Source organism: Delphinus delphis, chromosome 7, assembly GCF_949987515.2.
Source record: "Delphinus delphis chromosome 7, mDelDel1.2, whole genome shotgun sequence".
Lineage (NCBI taxonomy): Eukaryota > Metazoa > Chordata > Mammalia > Artiodactyla > Delphinidae > Delphinus > Delphinus delphis.
Genome location: NC_082689.1, coordinates 43,838,347 through 43,856,424, shown reverse-complemented (window position 1 = coordinate 43,856,424; position 18,078 = coordinate 43,838,347). Strand labels below are relative to the sequence as shown.

The 18,078-nt window shown below is 40.6% G+C and overlaps 1 protein-coding gene across 9 annotated transcripts in view; it reads right to left on the bottom strand.

Moving 5' to 3' along the window:
- The window catches only part of NEMP2 (nuclear envelope integral membrane protein 2), a 42,233-nt gene that overhangs the window by 8,719 nt on the left and 15,436 nt on the right, over nucleotides 1-18,078 (bottom strand). For 4 of the 9 annotated variants that reach the window (XM_060016413.1, XM_060016415.1, XM_060016412.1 and 1 more), the window contains exons 3-10: nucleotides 14,391-14,622; nucleotides 14,181-14,253; nucleotides 13,113-13,175; nucleotides 12,651-12,744; nucleotides 11,708-11,822; nucleotides 9,841-10,066; nucleotides 6,551-6,727; nucleotides 5,635-5,823 (exon numbers count right to left, since the gene is read on the bottom strand). In XM_060016413.1, the coding sequence (XP_059872396.1) occupies nucleotides 5,682-5,823; nucleotides 6,551-6,727; nucleotides 9,841-10,066; nucleotides 11,708-11,822; nucleotides 12,651-12,744; nucleotides 13,113-13,175; nucleotides 14,181-14,253; nucleotides 14,391-14,622 (1,122 nt within the window). In that variant the 3' untranslated portion in view covers nucleotides 5,635-5,681. Of the gene's footprint in view, nucleotides 1-7; nucleotides 5,824-6,550; nucleotides 6,788-9,840; nucleotides 10,067-11,707; nucleotides 11,823-12,650; nucleotides 12,745-13,112; nucleotides 13,176-14,180; nucleotides 14,254-14,390; nucleotides 14,623-18,078 lie in introns of those variants that run through there. The other 5 variants (XM_060016420.1, XM_060016419.1, XM_060016414.1 and 2 more) reach the window with 4 other exon arrangements.

Here is an 18,078-nt window from a genome sequence, read left to right as displayed (position 1 = left end):
CATAAAACAGATAGCTAGTGGGAAGCAGCCGCATAGCACAGGGAGATCAGCTCAGTTCTTTGTGACCACATAGAGTGGTGGGATAGGGAGATGCAAGAGGGAAGAGATATGGGGAAATATGTATATGTATAACTGATTCACTTTGTTATAAAGCAGAAACTAACACACCATTATAAAGCAATTATACTCCAATAAAGATGTTAAAAAAAAAAGAATATTAGCAAACTGAATCCAACTGAATGCATTAAAAGGATCATATAGCATGATCGAGTTGAATTTATTCCTGGGTCACAAGGATGGTTCAACACACACAAATCAATCAACGTGATACACCACATTAACAAAGGAAAGACAAAAACCACATGATCATCTCAATACATGCACAAAAAGCATTTGACAAAAGTCAACATCCATTCATGATAAAACTCTCATCAGAACAACAAAATGGACACAACAGCAAGAACAAGCAGACACACCAATGTTCCATGCAAATCAAGGGATTATTGAATCTCACGGGGAGAAGGGAGAAAGAACTAAATGGTAGATTTTCACACTCAGGATTCAGTAAAGGATCTTCTGTTGCTGAGGGGGAAAAAACCCCAAAAAACCAAAACTCTCATCAAAGTGGATAGAGAAGGGAACATATCTCAACATAATAAAGGCCATTTACTGCAAACCCACAGCCAACACAATACCCAATGGTGAAAAGCTGAAAGCTTCCTACTAAATTCAGGAAAAAGACAAGGATGTGTACTCTCATAGTATTGGAAGTCCCAGACACAGCAATCAGACAAGAAAAATAAAAGGTATCCAAATTAGAAGAGAAGAGGTGAAACTGTAACATTTGCCCATGACATGATATTCTATACAGGGAACCCTAGAGTCTCCACCCCAAAACTATTAAAACTAATAAATGAATTCAGCAAGGTTGCAGGATACAAGATTAATATACACAAAATGCAAAATATTTCTATACACTAATAATGAAATATCAGAAAAAGAAAGGGAGAAAACAATCCCATTTAAAATCACATCAAAAAGAATAAAATATCTAGGAATAAACTTAACCAAGGAGGTGAAAGACCTATATGCTGAAAACTGTAAAATACTGATGAAGGAAAATGAAGATTCAAAGAAATGGAAAGATATCCCATGCTTTTAGATTGGAAGAATCATTATTATTAAAATGGCCATACTACCCAAAGCAATCTACTGACTTAATGCAATCCCTATCAAAACACCAGGACATTTTCCACAGAACTAGAACAAATAATCCAAAAATTTATATGGAACCACAAAAGACCCCAAATTGCCAAAGCAATCCTGAGAACTAAGAACAATGCTGGAGGTGTAACCCTCCCAGACTTCAGACTACATTACAAAGCTACAGTAATCAAAACAGCATGGTATTGGCACAAAAACAAACATGTAGATCAACAGAACAGAGTAAAGAACCCAGAAATAAACCCACACACCTATGGTCAATTAATCTGTGACAAAGGAGGCAAGAATATACAGTGGAGAAAAGACAGTCTCTCCAACAAATAGTGCTGGGAAAGCTGGACAGCCACATGCAAAACAATTATATTAGAACACTGCCACACACCATATACAAAAATAAACTCAAAATGGCTAAAACACCTAAATGTAAGACATGAAACCATAAAACTCCAAGAACACAGGTGAAACACTCTTTGTCATAAATCATAGTAATATTTTCTTGGATCAGTCTCCCAAGGCAAAAAAAAATAAAAGCAAAAGTAAACTAACGGACCTGATCAAACTTAAAAGGTTTTGCACAGCAAAGAAACCATCAACAAAATGAAAAGACAACCTATGGGGGAAAAAAAAAATGGAATGGGAGAAAATATTTGCAAATGATGCGACCAACAAAGGGTTAATATCCAAAATATACAGAAAACAGCTGGCTCCCAGGTCAGATAAAAATACCTGTCTCACTGTGGGGGATCTTCAGAATTCCACATCTATTATGTTATCTATGCATAGGATCCTTCTTTCAGTCAGACAAAAGAAAAAGGTGATTTAAATATTGTACTTCTCTAACTCTGGGCAATAATCACATACAGAATAATATAAGATCCTTTTTCTTTTCTTGACATCATTCTGGAGGTCTTAATTCTTCCACATGTTTCGATGTCAGCTATTCCAAATCTCTTAATATCTAAAATCTCATAAATTTCTAGATTTGAAAAGTCATAAATTCAAGTATTGTCCTAAATGTCAGATGGACACTCCCCTGTAATTCAGCTCTAAGTATTATTGGCAAACTATACAACTAATTGACAAAACATTTTTTGTGATATGTAAAATGTGTTTTAAAACCTTCAAAAAATAGGGACTTCCCTGGTGGTCCACTGGTTAAGAATCTGCCTTCCAACGCAGGGGACGTGGGTTCGATCCCTGGTCGCGGAACTAAGATCCCACAATACGGGGCAACTAAGCCTGCACGCCACAACTACTGAGCATGTGCGCCGCAACTAGAGAGAAGCCGGCGCGCTGCAATGAAAGATCCCGCGTGCCACAAGTAAGACCCGACGTGGCCAAAAATAATAAATATTATTTAAAAACCTTTAAAAAATAACATTGAATATGACTGTTTAAGCATGGCGACCTACACTACATCTCACTCATATGTTTTGGGGTCAAAGAGTCCAACTTGCTAACAACAGTGAGCTTCTGTGAGGCACCTCATGGGCACACTAACACAACAAAGGTTCTGTTGTGCTCCACAACTGCACACCTAGGGTGGCATGAGGCACAGAACCAACTGTCAACAACCTGTGAAGGGCATAACCATTTTACTGAATGGTCATTTAAATTGTTTAAAGGCCTTTAAATAAATGAAGAAAAAGAGGAGAGAGGGAGTAGGGTGGTGGGGAGAGAGAGACAGACGGTAGACAGACAGGAGAAGGGAAGAAGGGAAGGAGAGAAAAAAGATCTCTTAGAGGAGCTGACAAACATACTGCTTGATGGGGACTAGACCTATGATCAGCACTATAACAAACCCCAATTCAAATAAGCACAACAGAAATACACCCAATATATCACAAGCAGTGCTTTTAATTATCTAGCTTCTCACAGTACTCACATAATAGAAACTGACAAATCCATGGTTTCCTCTAAAAGTAAAAATGAAAAACAATATCCCCAAAGCCTCTTGTTGTTCTTTTTCTCTTCCTTTAGCTATTTTTATTGCAATAAAGATCACAATAAAAACAGCTACACCTAGCTTGTTGGCTCACCAGGAGCTGCTTTCTTCTACTGTCGGCACCTGTTCACCCTGGCGCAGGTGAGGCCCAGTGGCTGTCTTGGCTGGGATGTCCCCTGGGAACTCCAGCAGACTGCACACGTTATGCACACACACATTATGTAGGACACACACCGTCTCTTGGTGAGCACAACCACAAACACATCTGATACGTTTATAATATAGCACCAATAATTAGAATTACAAAACAATAAAAATCAGATTAAACTGTAACAAAAACGCTATTACAACTTTACACTTATAAAAGTCATCATCTTCATAAATCTGAATGGAAGATACTTTGATTTTTTATATCGAAGTCTATGTGAAAGCACAGATTAAATTTAGTGTATTTCACAAAAATAGCAAAGCTCCTGATATTAAAAGGTGTCTGGCAAAAATAGAGACCCGTAAAACACTGACACACTGCTTCAAAGAGGAAATATCATTTGGAAATCAATCTAAAGAATTCCAAACAGGCAGCCACACTCTTATTGAACAATTTAGAAAAACGCAATACTAAATTTGGTTCCAGAAAGCAGTGCCCAAATGATCTGTGTGTCCCTCCTCCATAACCCTTCTAGAAAAGGGAGATTCCTCATTCTTTATGCTGCTACTCTTTATGGCCCCACCACAGCAAAAGAGCCTGCGTTTGATTCTTAAAGAGAAGTTAGCAACATCTTAACCCTTGGATTGTTTTGCCATGTTCAGATCTTTTCCCAGACCTATGTTTTGGCCTCTTTTCCTCAGGGTCAAAGCTCATGGTTAGTCCCTCATTTCACTCTGGAGTCTAAAATCATGAAGCACAAGAAGAAAAATGATTTGTTCTCTATAAGAAAGATCACAAATCTGTTTTGTAGGAAATTGTTATAAACACGTATAACTAAACAATTTTTTAAAATAGGCCAGTCGAGGGGCTTCCCTGGTGGTGCAGTGGTTAAGAATCCGCCTGCCAATGTAGGGGACACGAGTTCGAGCCCTGATCCGGGAAGATCCCACATGCCGCGGAGCAACTAAGCCCGTGCGCCACAACTACTGAGCCTGTGCTCTAGAACCCGCGAGCCACAACTACTGAGCCTGCGTGCCACAACTACTGAAGTCCGTGAGCCTAGATCCCGTGCTCTGCAACAAGAGAAGCCACTGCAATGAGAAGCCCATGCACTGCAACGAAGAGTAGCCCTTGCTCGCCACAACTAGAGAAAGCCCACGTGTAGCAATGAAAGACCCAATGCAGCCAAAAAAAAAAAACCAAACCAGAATTGTTGTAGAAATTCAGGTGTGAACACTATTGAGACCTGAATTTAGGGAGTAAAAATAAAATAAAATAAAATAGGCCAGTCGACTTGAGGTTAAATGCCTTCAATTTCAACATACAAAAAAATGTAAAAAGTAATTCTAAATTCTAATCTTTATATATGTCTATAAAAGTCTTATCAAAACTTTAAAATATAACCATAGGAAATGTTTCTCTTTATCACAGTTATCAAACAGTTAGTTGGCTATTATTAAAAAATAAAAAATAAGTCATGAATATTGTGAGACCCAAGGCTATGGAGAGATGGCCCCTCACACCAATACTGTGAGACCCAAGGCTGTGGCGAGATGGCGCCTCATTTCTAAAGGTCTCTTCTTCTACCTGAGTCATTGGAAACAGCAGGGATGGAGTTTTAGTCCCAGGGCAGCCTCTAAAAAGCCCTGTGGTCTTGGACAAGTTATTTAACCTTCTGAAACCTCCATTCCTCCACCATCAGCATTTTCCAAACATGTGTTCCAAGAAATATTAATCTCATGAAAAAGGGTTCTGTTGTCAAATTAAGCCGGAGAATGCTGCACACAATTTCTCCTCTTTAGGAAGTTCACAGTGTGCATTAGCATTATTAAAGGCTCTGAGAAGTCCTGCAGTACGTTTAATCATGCATCCATCTTAGTTGACCTCAGGATTCCTTTACCTACTAACACTTATTAGCATCCTGTGGACTACACTTTGGAAAATACTGGTCCAGTGTATCTCAGGTCTCTTCCAGCACTTACATTGATAACACGCAGGAAGAGCAATGCAGAGTCTTTTGACACAGGTTCTGGGGATTAAGAGAGGATTTAATGCCCTGCGGTTGACAAGGCACCTATTCAAATTAACTGGCCCCTTGAAGATCAACACGATCCCTTTGTTCCTAATGAGAGTCTTCATTCAAGGACAGTGGTAATGACTGTCACAGAATCTTGGTGGCCACCTACAGTACAATACACAGAACTGTCCAAGAAGGATCAGTTATCTTCAATACAGTTTAGTTTTCCTTTCCAGCGTGATTTGATTTTTCTCCATAGTGAATGCTTTTGCCACTGTTCCCCGGTACAGTTCTGCCCACCTTTAATAGGATCCCTGCCCTTCCCCACTTCCTTGTCCAGAATGAAGTCAGTGTGCAGGCAGACTGTCAGGAGTCCTCAGGTTAAAGAGCTGCTCTTCCAGGAAGGCACCCGCAAGGCCATATTGTTCTTCATGCAGCCTAATTTCTTCAGGCGACAAGTGGCTTCCTCCAAGAACAAAGTCTGCAAACCTAGTATTTGTTTTAAATAAAGTTAATGTTATCACAGAGAGGTTTATTGGGAAGATAACATGTTCCCTGGCTACTTATCCCCTTTAATTAAATTTGACTTTGCATCAATAGAAGATGGCATTTGCACAGTGGGTGTAAAAACAGGAATGGCTTATGTGATCCTTCTCTAGACGTTCAGGGAAAGGATCGAGAAGTAGGCAGACTTAGGAGCACCGAACGCTGCCAAATATACCCACTCCTGCTTTCTAATTCCTTCTTTCTCTCTTTCTTATTAAACGTACTATTTATTCATTATTTTAGTGTCACGACTTTCCCCCTTCAATCTTTAATTTGAGGGCACTGTCGTTTGGATAAAGCTAGGAAGAAGGGAAAGCAGTAGGGAAAAGATGCTGGGGCAGAGATGTCTTTCTTGGTGATCTTTACAAATGACTTTTCGTCCCCTGTAGGAAGAGAAGCAGGTGACACATCCCATTCCGTCTCCCTTCTCCTATGAGTTATCTTTATGGCCTTCCCTATGAAACACATCTGATCAACATTTATTCTGACACTGGCACATCCACAGGGTGAGGCAGAGCACTGAAGCAAAAGCGACTCTGACAGCTTCCATGTCATTTGCTATCCAGGAAAGTTGTCTGTTTCTAGCCTGAAGTATCTGATCCAAACTATCCTGTTATTTTCATGGTAACTCCAACCCAAGCTATGTTGCGGGCAGTGGAGCGGGGCTTACGTTTTAGGCGCCCGGAGCCTGGACACGGCCAGCCAGGATGGGAAGCCGGGGCTGCGGCAGGCCTGGCGCAGGTCCTCCAGGGCGCGGGTCGTCGCAGCATCGGCTTGTTCCCTGTACTCGTCTTCAGTAAGAAACTTAACCACCGGCTTTTCTGATGTAAACCATTTCTTCATTTTCCTAAAACAGGCGGCATTTGGTTGCTAGATTCCTGGCCATATTTGGTTGCTCAGTTCAACCCTTAAGATTTATAAAAATACATTTCTTCAACAGTGACGGTAATAATTCTTAACTTCCTCTATATCATACTACACTTTATTATTGTTATCACGACGGAGGTTTACAGAACGTGTAGTTTGGGCCTATCAGTACATTTCCCCTCTTCCTGGACCATCTGAAATAATGTCCTACGGCGTTTGAGGATCGATTTCTGATAGAGATGTTGATTGCATTTTTCTTCCTCAGTGATTTCAAATCAGGCAGTTAAAAGTCTGGCTTCTTTATGCCTGCCCTGCTGATTTTCTTAGCAGCGAGCCTCTGAGATGTCCTTTTATGGAGACCTAGCAGAATCACTTGCCACTTAGTCTGAACAGAGAAGCCAGGAAGATTTGTGGAATATCGCCTCCACCTAGTGGTGGGGATTCTGACTCACCTTAGAGGAAGTAAATACTGTACAAGGGTCGTGTATACACAGTCATTTATAATAATTCTTCCTCTGCTACATTGGAATTCTTTTCCAACCAAAAAAGTCCTAAAGTGAAGAATCTTATAAAAATGGTAATGATGAAAAGGTTTTAACATATATGTTATACTTACCAATGAGTTAAAAAAATGTTTTTAGGTGGTTTAAAATGTAATTTACCCAGAGATTCCCAAATATAAATGAGCATCAGAATCACCAGGAGGTGTTTTAAACATACATTTTCTTGAGGTTTGGGACCTGAAAAATCTTTAAACTTTTATTGATTATCTGGTGGTTGATAAGCTCAATTAGGGAAACACTGACATGATTTCCTTCTCCTTTTCTGAATACCTAGACTGTCTCCCTAGAGGAAAACTCCTGGGCTCTGAGGAGAAGCCTGGGACACAGTCCTAGCTTTGAGGTTTACCCACCGTGTGAACTGGGGCAATTCCTTCACAGTTCTGAGCCTCACCTTGCTCACATGGAAAAAAATGAAAGCAACAAGGAGGTCACTGTACAGATGAAATACATTATTTTGTATCAAGTGCGTAGCACAGTGAGTGGTCTATAATAAGTGTTCAACCAAGATAATCAGAAGAACAGCTACCATATATTATTAAAATATATTCAAACAGCTCTTTGCAAACTAGAAAGTACTATACAAATCAAAGTATTTCCTCTGGTTTATTATTTAACCTATAAGTTCCTGTTTTATCCCCTAATGTTTCACATAATTGCTCACTAGCAAGATGAAAAGTTGAGGAAGTTACAATATCTTGATCATTACGTTTGTGTTAACAGAACGCACAGCAAATGCACTAAAGGATCACCATGACAGATCACACTTTGCTCTTGGCAGGGCGGTGGATGTTTAAAGGGAAAGTGGAAGGAATTCTCTCTTGGGCTCCTTGGGCCACAAGCCTGGCAAAGGACCAGAGGTCTGAAGGATGTGTAGTGCCCACTGTCCTCCTGACAGAGGGACCTCTGAGACCCCCAGTCACTGTCTACCTCTGAGACAGGGCAGGGGGAAGCAGTCAGCATCAGTCCCCCGACCCTGCTGCCTTTCAGTCTCCCCAGCATTCTCTGCAGAGGGGCCCTGTCCTGTCGCTGGTGCATTTTAACCCTGTGACATCACCACACATGCAGTCATCAGATCCAGAAACTACCAGTTACCACAGAGTCTCCTTCCTCACAGCCAAGTTTACCCTGTAAATATTTATTAACTCCCTCTTCCTGCCTTGATCTCACTGCCCTACTCCAGGCCCTCATCGCCTCTCGCGTGGATTGCTGTGATGTCTGACGACTGGTCTCCTGCCCCGGAACCTCCCCTTAACCTCCACTCTCTGTGCCAGGAGACAGATGGGCCCCTCCTACTGCCCGAGGCATGTTCATGGTCTCTGCTTTGATTTTTGCTTGTTGAATGTATTTTTATTTTCAGATTAGTTGCCAACATTTAAACGTTGTCTGAATTTACATTCTAATCCACGTTCCCAGCTTCTCTAGAAAACCAGAAGAGCTGGCAAGGCAAGGCCCATATTCCCACATGGCAACAGTCAGCTCAGGCTGAATGGCAACTGACCCCCTTTCAAGGAGGCAATGTTGTAGAATTTCACACAGTCCTCACCACTGCCTTCCCTCTGCTTGGACTCATTCCTTCACTACCTTCTGGGCCCCAGGCATTTGATTTCTAACCCTGTCGAGGCAGTAGTCAGAGAGCACTGACGAAGATACGTAACGGTCAGCTGCCTCCGCCACGTTACAGGATCAGATCAGATTCTTCAGCAGGGCCTGTGATGCCTCCATGACCTGGCCGACACCCGCCTCGCTCACTGGCCCTGTGATGGTACCAAACTGGGCTTTCTCCCCGTCAGGAAGGCCCTTCCTACATTTATTCATCTGGCTGTTTTGATTCATTAAAATTCAGCCCGGTGACCTCCTCCAGGAACTTTCCTGAACTTTTTCTACACGCCACAGTTCCTGTGCAGGCCTACTTTAACACTTCAGAGCTATAGAAACATATGCCTATGTGTCAACAAGTGCACCTCAAGGGTAGGGACCATCTCCTTCACCTGAGCACCTGACACAAAAACAGGTGCTCAGACTCCATGACTGAGGACATCATAAAGCCGTGACAACAGAAGTTGTCTCATCTTTCTTTCTGTACTTTCCAAAGGCTTAACCGAATTATATAAATCATAACTTTCAATCATTTGTGATTCATTTCTGTTCCCTAACTCTTATCTCATATGCACAATTACCTCTAAAGCAGTCCTGGGCCCTAAAAAAAGGAAACGTAAAATGAAAGTAGAAATTATAGGCGACTCCGAGCCCAAGTAATTTTGCCACTGATTTTAGTGACTTCTTGGTGCGCTGTCATTACCTAGTAATTGGTGGTGCACCTCTGAAAGATGAACGACGACTAGCAATGGGGATGGAATCAGATGCTTATTACGTTCTCTAACTGTCCCCCTCTCAGAGGGAAATATCCAGATGAAGTGGAGTTAATTGTGAGATTAACTATGATGTGTCCAAAAAATCCCCCCCCCAAAATAAATAAAACCAGAGCTCAAAATGTCAAATTTATGATGGAAAAAAAAAAAAAGATACGCACCATCTCACGTAAGCGAGTGCTCTCAGTGGGTAGTGCAGGATCTTGGACGACAGGGTGAGGAGCATCACTGCATAGGCGAACTGAGGAATGGCCACGCCAGCATAGACCAGGAGCAGGGAGAGGAGCTGCAGCGCCCACGCCAAGAGGGTCACGCTCCTCTCCTCCACGAGGGGCCCGTGCTTGTAACAAACAGTAAAGCTGAGACACCCAACTATCAAGACGTAGCCTGTAAGAGCAGAAGAATGTAAAACAACATAACACTGAACTGAAAAGTTATGGGGAAAAACCAGCAGAGCCATGGCTTAGAGCTAAGAACATATCAGAAAACCTTCATTTTTGTTTTCTTTTTCCAATGAAGTTGAAAAATACATTTAGGGCTAGTTATTCCTTCCATGTGAGATATTAGGCTGACTTTTGTAATAATTAAGGATGTATAATAATAAATTATTATAATATTAATACGTAAGTATCCCTATTTTCTGGTCCAGAGTCCTAGAGGGCAAATGTTATCACAGTTGCTTTGGTCAGGAATAAGCCTCAGTGTATGTCACAGTCTGCTACAAAAGCTATTCCTAGTTTTTATTTTCTAGTCACTAAATGAAAATATAATTTTACAGTGCAGGGATGGGGCTGTCACCCTCGTAATCCAGTGCTCAGTTTCTGTATTACCAAAAGAGGGACAGTGAGATATTCTGTGGTGTCTCCTGTTGTGATCCAATGTCACGTGCGCATTGCCTCTTACGTATTTCGCCAAGTGTTTCATTTGTATGTACGCAAGCCTCAAGATCTAATTTCCAGCTTATAAAAAATACAGGGGAGAGAGAAAAAAATTAAATTATACTACAAAGGAATAATCAGAGAAATCCAGAAAGTGGGACATTCTATAGGACAACTGGGTCTCTTCAGCATATCATTGTGATGGGAAAAAAAACACCCCAAAACCTGTTATGGATTAAAAGAGACTTACAGGACACAATAGATGCAAAATGTGATTCTGGACTATATCCTACCTTATACAAAACAAGCATCAAGGATGTTTAGGAAATTTGAACATGGCCTAGATAATAGGCGATTTTATGTAATTATTCATTTTTTTAGATTTAATAGTTATTTAACTATAGAGGAAAATGCTCTTGCCTTGTAGAGATGCTTAGTGAAGTATTTAAGGAAACACACCATAATAGCAATAATTAAGTTTGAAAATACTTTAGCGTAAAAAGAAAAATGGGCTAAAAACATAAAACCTTCAAGTGAAACAAAGAATTGATTGCTTTTGTTCTGGGTGGGTGGACTTATGGGAGAAATTTGGCACTAAGAGGTTAGGAGAAAATTGATTCTCCCATTCTCTATAATTTCCCAAATAAAACACTTAAAAAAGTTGGGTTTTTCTTTTTTGTTTGTTTTTTTAAATAACATCAAACAAGAAGAACAAGTGTCTCTGTTTCTGAAAAGTCAAGTTTTCATTAGTCATTTATATTTAGGATTTCTCACCTTTCATACTGAATAAATTAAGAAAAAGAAATAAAGAGCCACATTTTAGAGAAGTGTTTTCATTACAATTTAGATGTGGTTAGAGCTTAACCGCAGCTCAAAAGCACATGCAGTCCAAAAGGGCAAATGCTTTTTTGCTCTTTTGATCATTAGTATAGAAAACTAAGAAGGATGTCATACAGAAATAGTCTAAAATGGGAACTAGTGAACTGAAATCACCAAGCATGGGAATAAAATAAAATATTAGTTTTAACAGTTCTCCTTAGTTCAAAATGAAAATTTGGATTCTGGAGAGAAACATATGTCAAAAGAAGGCCCCTGGCTGTACTTCTCAGCTTTACCAATAATAGACCACATTATTTAAAGTTTTACCTACCTAATATATATATTCTGTTTTCACACCACAGCCACTTCAGCTCTTCCATCAGTTGCCACACAATATAAACTGAAGCAAACCAACAACCAACCATTAGAGCCCAAAACGTGCTATACTGTGTGTGGAAGAAAATAAATGACACAGTTTTTGGTTCATTCACTCTCATAAAAATAGAAATAAACAAATAAACCCTTTGTATTCAAAACTTCTATATCAAACTGCACTGAAGTCAACTCAAGATACTCTTCTTGTGTCTTGTTAAAGGTCTGATCCACGCACCACCAGCTTTGATGTCACCTGGGAGCTTGCTGGGATGCAGACTCTCAGGCCCACTGAGACTCCTGAATCAGAGTCTGCATTTCAACAGGACCCCCGGGTGACTTGCATGTACATTACCGTTGGAGAAGCACTGTTCTAAAGAATAAATTTATCTCAAAATAATGCTGGTGTTGCAAGCTTTCATCAGAGTAACTACAACATGAGCATCATGAACTAATATATATGTATCCTCAACTAAATGCGGGGCATTCTTTTATTGAAGGTGTTTTGGGGGAACTAATAATGATGAAGAAATCCCCAGATGTAGCAATGCTGTTATTCAAGGCCCCAATGGTTCAGCATCATGACATTCCTCAGCTGAGCCAAGAGATATCTGCACTCAGCATAGAATAAGCCCCCATCACTCATAAGAAAAACGTTATTATCTAGAGAATAAAAGGGTCTCAAAAAAGTATCGCCAAAACTTAATACTTAAGCCTACACATAGTAATAAATAAAAATGGAATCTCTTGGAAAAGAAACAATTTAAGCCAGTTTATACAATGTAGAAATACGGTTTGAATTAGGAACTTTCACAATAAACGTGAATTAATTTTAATCAATTTTTCATGTTTATGAGATCATGATTTCCATTTTTTTATTCATTTGTACATGGTATACCTACCTTAGGAATGAACTTTTTCACCAGCAACAGGACAAAGACTAATGTCATTAGAATACCTAGCACAGTCCCCGAAGAGTAAAAGAAAACAGGGCTCCTGTCAAGACAAGCAGATAAAAGCCATTTAAATGCCAAGTCGCTCTTTCAGTATTAGAAACATGTTTAACTTGACAGTAGTCATAAAGATTATTAAGAAGAAAAACTCAGATGGCAGCTTTAATTACATCCTATACTCTTAAAAAATGAAATCTCTACTTGAAATTTATGGTAGCTTGCCACTAACTCGAAACAGAATGTCTGAGTTATCTTCTATGTTTAGACTGGTCCAATAATAATTATTGGAGCACCTATCACATAGCAGGCACTTGTCTGAGAGCTTAACATGCTCTCACAACAGTCCTGTGAAAATTTTACATGGGAGGAAACTGAGGCGCCAAGAAATTAAAGGCTTTCCCAAGTCAGTACCTGCCAGTTGGAGGATTCAGGCCTGCAGCCCATCTCCTCTGAGTCCAAGCTTTACTCTTCAGGCTATGTAAGCAACATCCAATTTATTAAGACCATGGAGGACATGAAACACACTCTCTTAAGCCATAAGGAAAAACTTGAAAATAAATAATGTCCAGAATAGCAAGTTAAGAAGTAAAATATTATTGGAAAGATATTCCTTTTTCATGAGAGAAGTTATAAGAAAAAAAGTATCAGGATAATATGTTAAAATTCAACCTTCTGTATCAGAGCCACAAATCTAGGAGGTGGTGCAAATGTAAGAGAGAGGACGGCACCCAGCATCAGAAAACCTGAGTATAAATTTCAGCCCTGGCAAGACTACTCATGTAATGACAGATGTCGGTTTTCTCATTTATAAATTGAGAACAATAATCCAGAGCTCACATAGTTGTTAAGAGAATCAAATCAATTAAAATAATGTATAGGGGCTTTCCTGGTGGTACAGTGGTTAAGAATCCGCCTGCCAATGCAGGGCACACAGGTTTGAGCCCTGGTCTGGGAAGATCCCACATGCCACGGAGCAACTAAGCCCGTGCACCACAACTACTGAGCCTGCGCTCTAGAGCCCGTGAGCCATAACTACCGAAGCCTGTGTGTCTCAACTACTGAAGCCTGCACGCCTGGAGCCTGTGCTCCGCAACAAGAGAAGCCACCGCAATAAGAAGCCCTAGCACCACAACGAAGAGTAGCCCCCCTCGCTGCAACTAGAGAAAGCCCGTGCGCAGCAACAAAAGACCCAACACAGCCAAAAAATAAATTAATTAAAATAAAATAAATCTATTTAAAAAATGTATATTGATACATAATACAAAGTAATGCATGTGAAAGTACTCTGTAAGCAGTACATATCATACTATACAAACAAATGTTACTGGTTTTAAAACCTTTCAAACACTGTCTTCAGACCAATTGTTTGCAAAATCTAAAGCAAGACCTAAAAACTAGTGTGGAACTATTCAGCACAGGGTTAAAAATGTCCTACTCTTTTTGATTCACAAATTTAAGAAAGTAAAAATGAATACTTACTGACTCAAGGTCTTTGCATAAAAGAAGAGGAAAATGCCCGCCACAAACACAAGGAAGAGTTTGAAATCCACAACTGGAGCAAAAAAGACACAGACACACAACAAACAAAGATTCTGTGTCAATGTAGTGTAGTGAAAAAAAGTCAATTTACTGAAATGTCACTCCAGAAAAACTGATTCCAGAAATCAAGTATAATAAAAAGAGACTTACTGTTTCGATTCACTCTTACGGTATAGATAAATATCTTCCTGGCAGGCTTCACAGAGAAGCACACAGTCTCCCGATATGGATTGATGGTTATGGTTATATCATTAGACTCCTTTGGTGTCCAAAGGTTATGAATCACACATTTGATAATAGACAGAATGGTTTCTGGATACTGGCAATTATATCTTTCTGTGATATATACAATACTGAGCAGGCCTGAACTGGTAATTTTCACCTACAAAACAAGAACAAACGAATTCACAAACACAGAAGTTAAAACTTCTTACAAGCTTCTTAAAATCATGAGAAAAGGAGTAAAGAGAGCCCAAGACTGGTTGAGTAAAGAACACTCAGAGGTACCTGGCAACATTCTGATCCCAGGGACAGATCCAGAGATCTGTGTTTAGTCAACACACACTGGAGCACAGACACTTTTTAAAGTGGATGTTTCTTCCCCTGAGTTGTGGATAATGGAATTCCCTCTTCCAGCAGGTTATTGTGGCCAAGAGACATGTGAAAATGGATGAGATAGAAAATAATAGGTAGCAAACTATTTGGTTATAAACCTAATGAGAATAGGGTTTATATATCTACCACTTCTACTGTGACTGAGAAAAAAGCATTTCTATCTTACAGATCAGCTGAGCATATGTGATTCAGGCTTCTCTCACCATGCCCGCTGAAGGAGGATCAGAACCCAACCCCAGGTCCTACTCAAGTCTCAGAGCAAAGAACCACCTACAATACTAAGCAGATGATGACAGCCCAGGGATCATTAAAGGACAACTCTGCTGCTGCCTTTGTCCCTCTCTATTTCTCTTCTTTGTCCAAGGATACGGCAAGCCTGAAAAGGGAAAAGAGAGCACCAGCTCTGAATCTCAGGCCTCAGGTGAAATCACCCATTATCTGTCTACCAATGCCCCGATTCTCTTGGATTTTAGCTCCTGGCTCTCTGCTGCTCGCTCTCCAATACTACTTCCTGTCATGTCTCTGGGATTAAATATACACAAGATACACACAAAACTCCTTCCAATATCCTGTCCTCTTGGTTCCTTGAACTCCTCCCCTCTTATGCTCCACTCACCTCAGCTAATCATGCCTGCAGCCACACCCCAATCTTGTCAGTCCCACACTGCAGCCCCCAATACAGGCTGCATGAAATGCACCCCACTAGCTGACCACCACCTCCTACCTTTCCAGCGTGCCTTCCTTAACACCCCGACCCCAGCAAGCATTAACCCCAGCAGGGAGCAAGCACCTTTCCTCTGCTCCTCACCCTTGATGTCCTCAGCCCCTTCTTTTCCAGCTAAGTTCCATGATCAATCATTATAAAGCATTCCCTTATATGTACCCTTAACTTGTTTGTACCCCTTGTGCTTTGTCACACTCACTTACAAAATCCAACCCTCCACCTATTCCACTTTTGCATCTGCACCACCGATCATGCTGGAGAAACTCGTAGTGCTCTCACTGCAAACCCTTGACTGTGAACCTGAAGTAGGACTGGAAGGCTGTCGGCAATCATACCACACACTCCTATCCAGTGGCTCTTCCACTCTCTTCAACGATGACCTCACGGCTTCTCCTTCCTCAATACCCCAATGACTTCTCCCTGCCTCACTTCTGGCTGGTGATCCTTCCTACTTCACTGAGAACGGAAGAAATCGGAAGAGAACCGGGAGGGCTCTTATCCCCATATCCCCCCACCTGTCAGCATCTGCAGGCACATGCTCTGCTTCTGGCCTGTGCATTTCCAGAGGAAATTTCTGCCATGGAGATTTACATGCTCCATTCTAAAGGCAAGCCCCCAACCTGTGCACTGGATCCGACCCACCTTGGCTACTCAAGGACATCCCACCAGTACTTCTTCCCACTCCACTAGACCATTCCTATCAGCTTACAAACATGCTGGCATTTTTCCCACTTAAAGAAAAACACAAAAAACCCTTTTATTGACTCCATTTTCCCCTTCAGCTATCACCCCCTTTCCTCGCTTCCCACTACAATAAAATTCTTTTTAAAAGTTGCCAATACCTGCAGCCTCCGGTTCCTCTCCCCCATTTCTCTCTTTAGCCACTTCAGTCAGGCTTTCATTTCCAACAGGCTGCCCCTGACAAGGTCATCTGTGGCATGGTGTCGCTAAACCGAATGGTCAACTCATTCCCAGTCATTCTATCTGATCCATCAACAGAGTCTGGCGCTGCTGATCACTCCCTCCTCCCTGTCGCACTTCCTGGGGCTCCCTGGGCACCTCCTTCACTTGTTGCCCTTTCTCTCTCTCCTCTGCTGGCCCCTTCCTCCTCCCAGACCTCTTAATATCTGACTGACCCAGGCTCAGTCGCTGGTCCTCTCCTCTTCTCCGTCTAAACTCACTCCTTCGTCCCATGGCTTTAAGCACCATCTATAAATACGCATCACCACTTACTTTTGTAAAAAGAAACACAGGAAAGATATACCAGAAACTAACAAGATTGATTACCTACATGGGTTGGGTGGGAAGGGATGAGGGGGAGTGACGCTTCTCTGAGAATACCTTTGTGTAGTTTTGACTTTTGAGCCATATTAATATTGTACATACTAAAAAATAATAATAAAATCAACCAGGATGAGGAAAAACTCTGAAATGGAAACAAATAAAAACAAGTGTATTTCAAATGAATAATATAACCATATTGAAGGGGGATGGGTAGGAATGAATTAACCCAAGTAACTTTTGAGCACAATATTTAGACTGTGACCCCTCAAACTAAAGATAAAACACACTGTAAACAAATACTGAGCTCTTGTTACTAGGTTTGTTTTTCACAACAGTATGGCTTAACAACTCTGAAATTACTCTAGGATTAGGCAAATAAATCAATATATTGATGAGAATGGGAACCAGGTTTCTCACAATCAGAGAAGAGAGTTATAGATATGGAAAGGAGAAAGACTAGAGTGAACCCAGTGGTGTTGGAGAGATCAGAATTCATGGTTTTTGAAGACAGACAGACAGGAAGTAAGAAGAAAGAAAGGAAGGAAGAAACAGCCATGTGTATAGGAGTATGGGTGTGTATATACACATATGATAATGATATCCGGTAGTAATGAACACACCTGACACTGAATGCTCCTTGCAAAAATGTATGACTCCAGAGCTGCGTCTAAGAAATTACAGGATAAGCTTGGGAACATCTTGTTTGCCAGAAGGTAAAGAAGTGCTCAAATAATGATAGGCACAAGTTAAAGAACATAAGAGCTAGTTCGAAGGGGCTCCTACTGGCCAAATCTAGGACAATTTGAATAACAAAACAAATAATAAAAGTAAGGAATTGTAGTCCAGCAAATGAATTGGCAATCCATGAAACCATATGGATATAAATAAATGGGGGAGGTAAAACTCTTCCTTATAGAAGAATGCCAATGAATGTAGAAGGAATAATGGAATTAGAAAATCACCATTTGATAAACATCGTGATGATAACTGATTCAGGCAAGCATCATCAACAGATAATAAAACTAGGGGGTAAAAGTTTGATGAGGAATAAAATATATACACAGTCTCAAATTATCCCCTCAAAATAGTCATTCATTACAGAGGTGAAAATAGTTATCTTACAGTGGTAAAACTAAACTGACAGATAACACCTTAACCAAGTGACCAAAGTGGTGTATATTATCAGTAATAGTACAAAGCAACATCAAGTGCCTA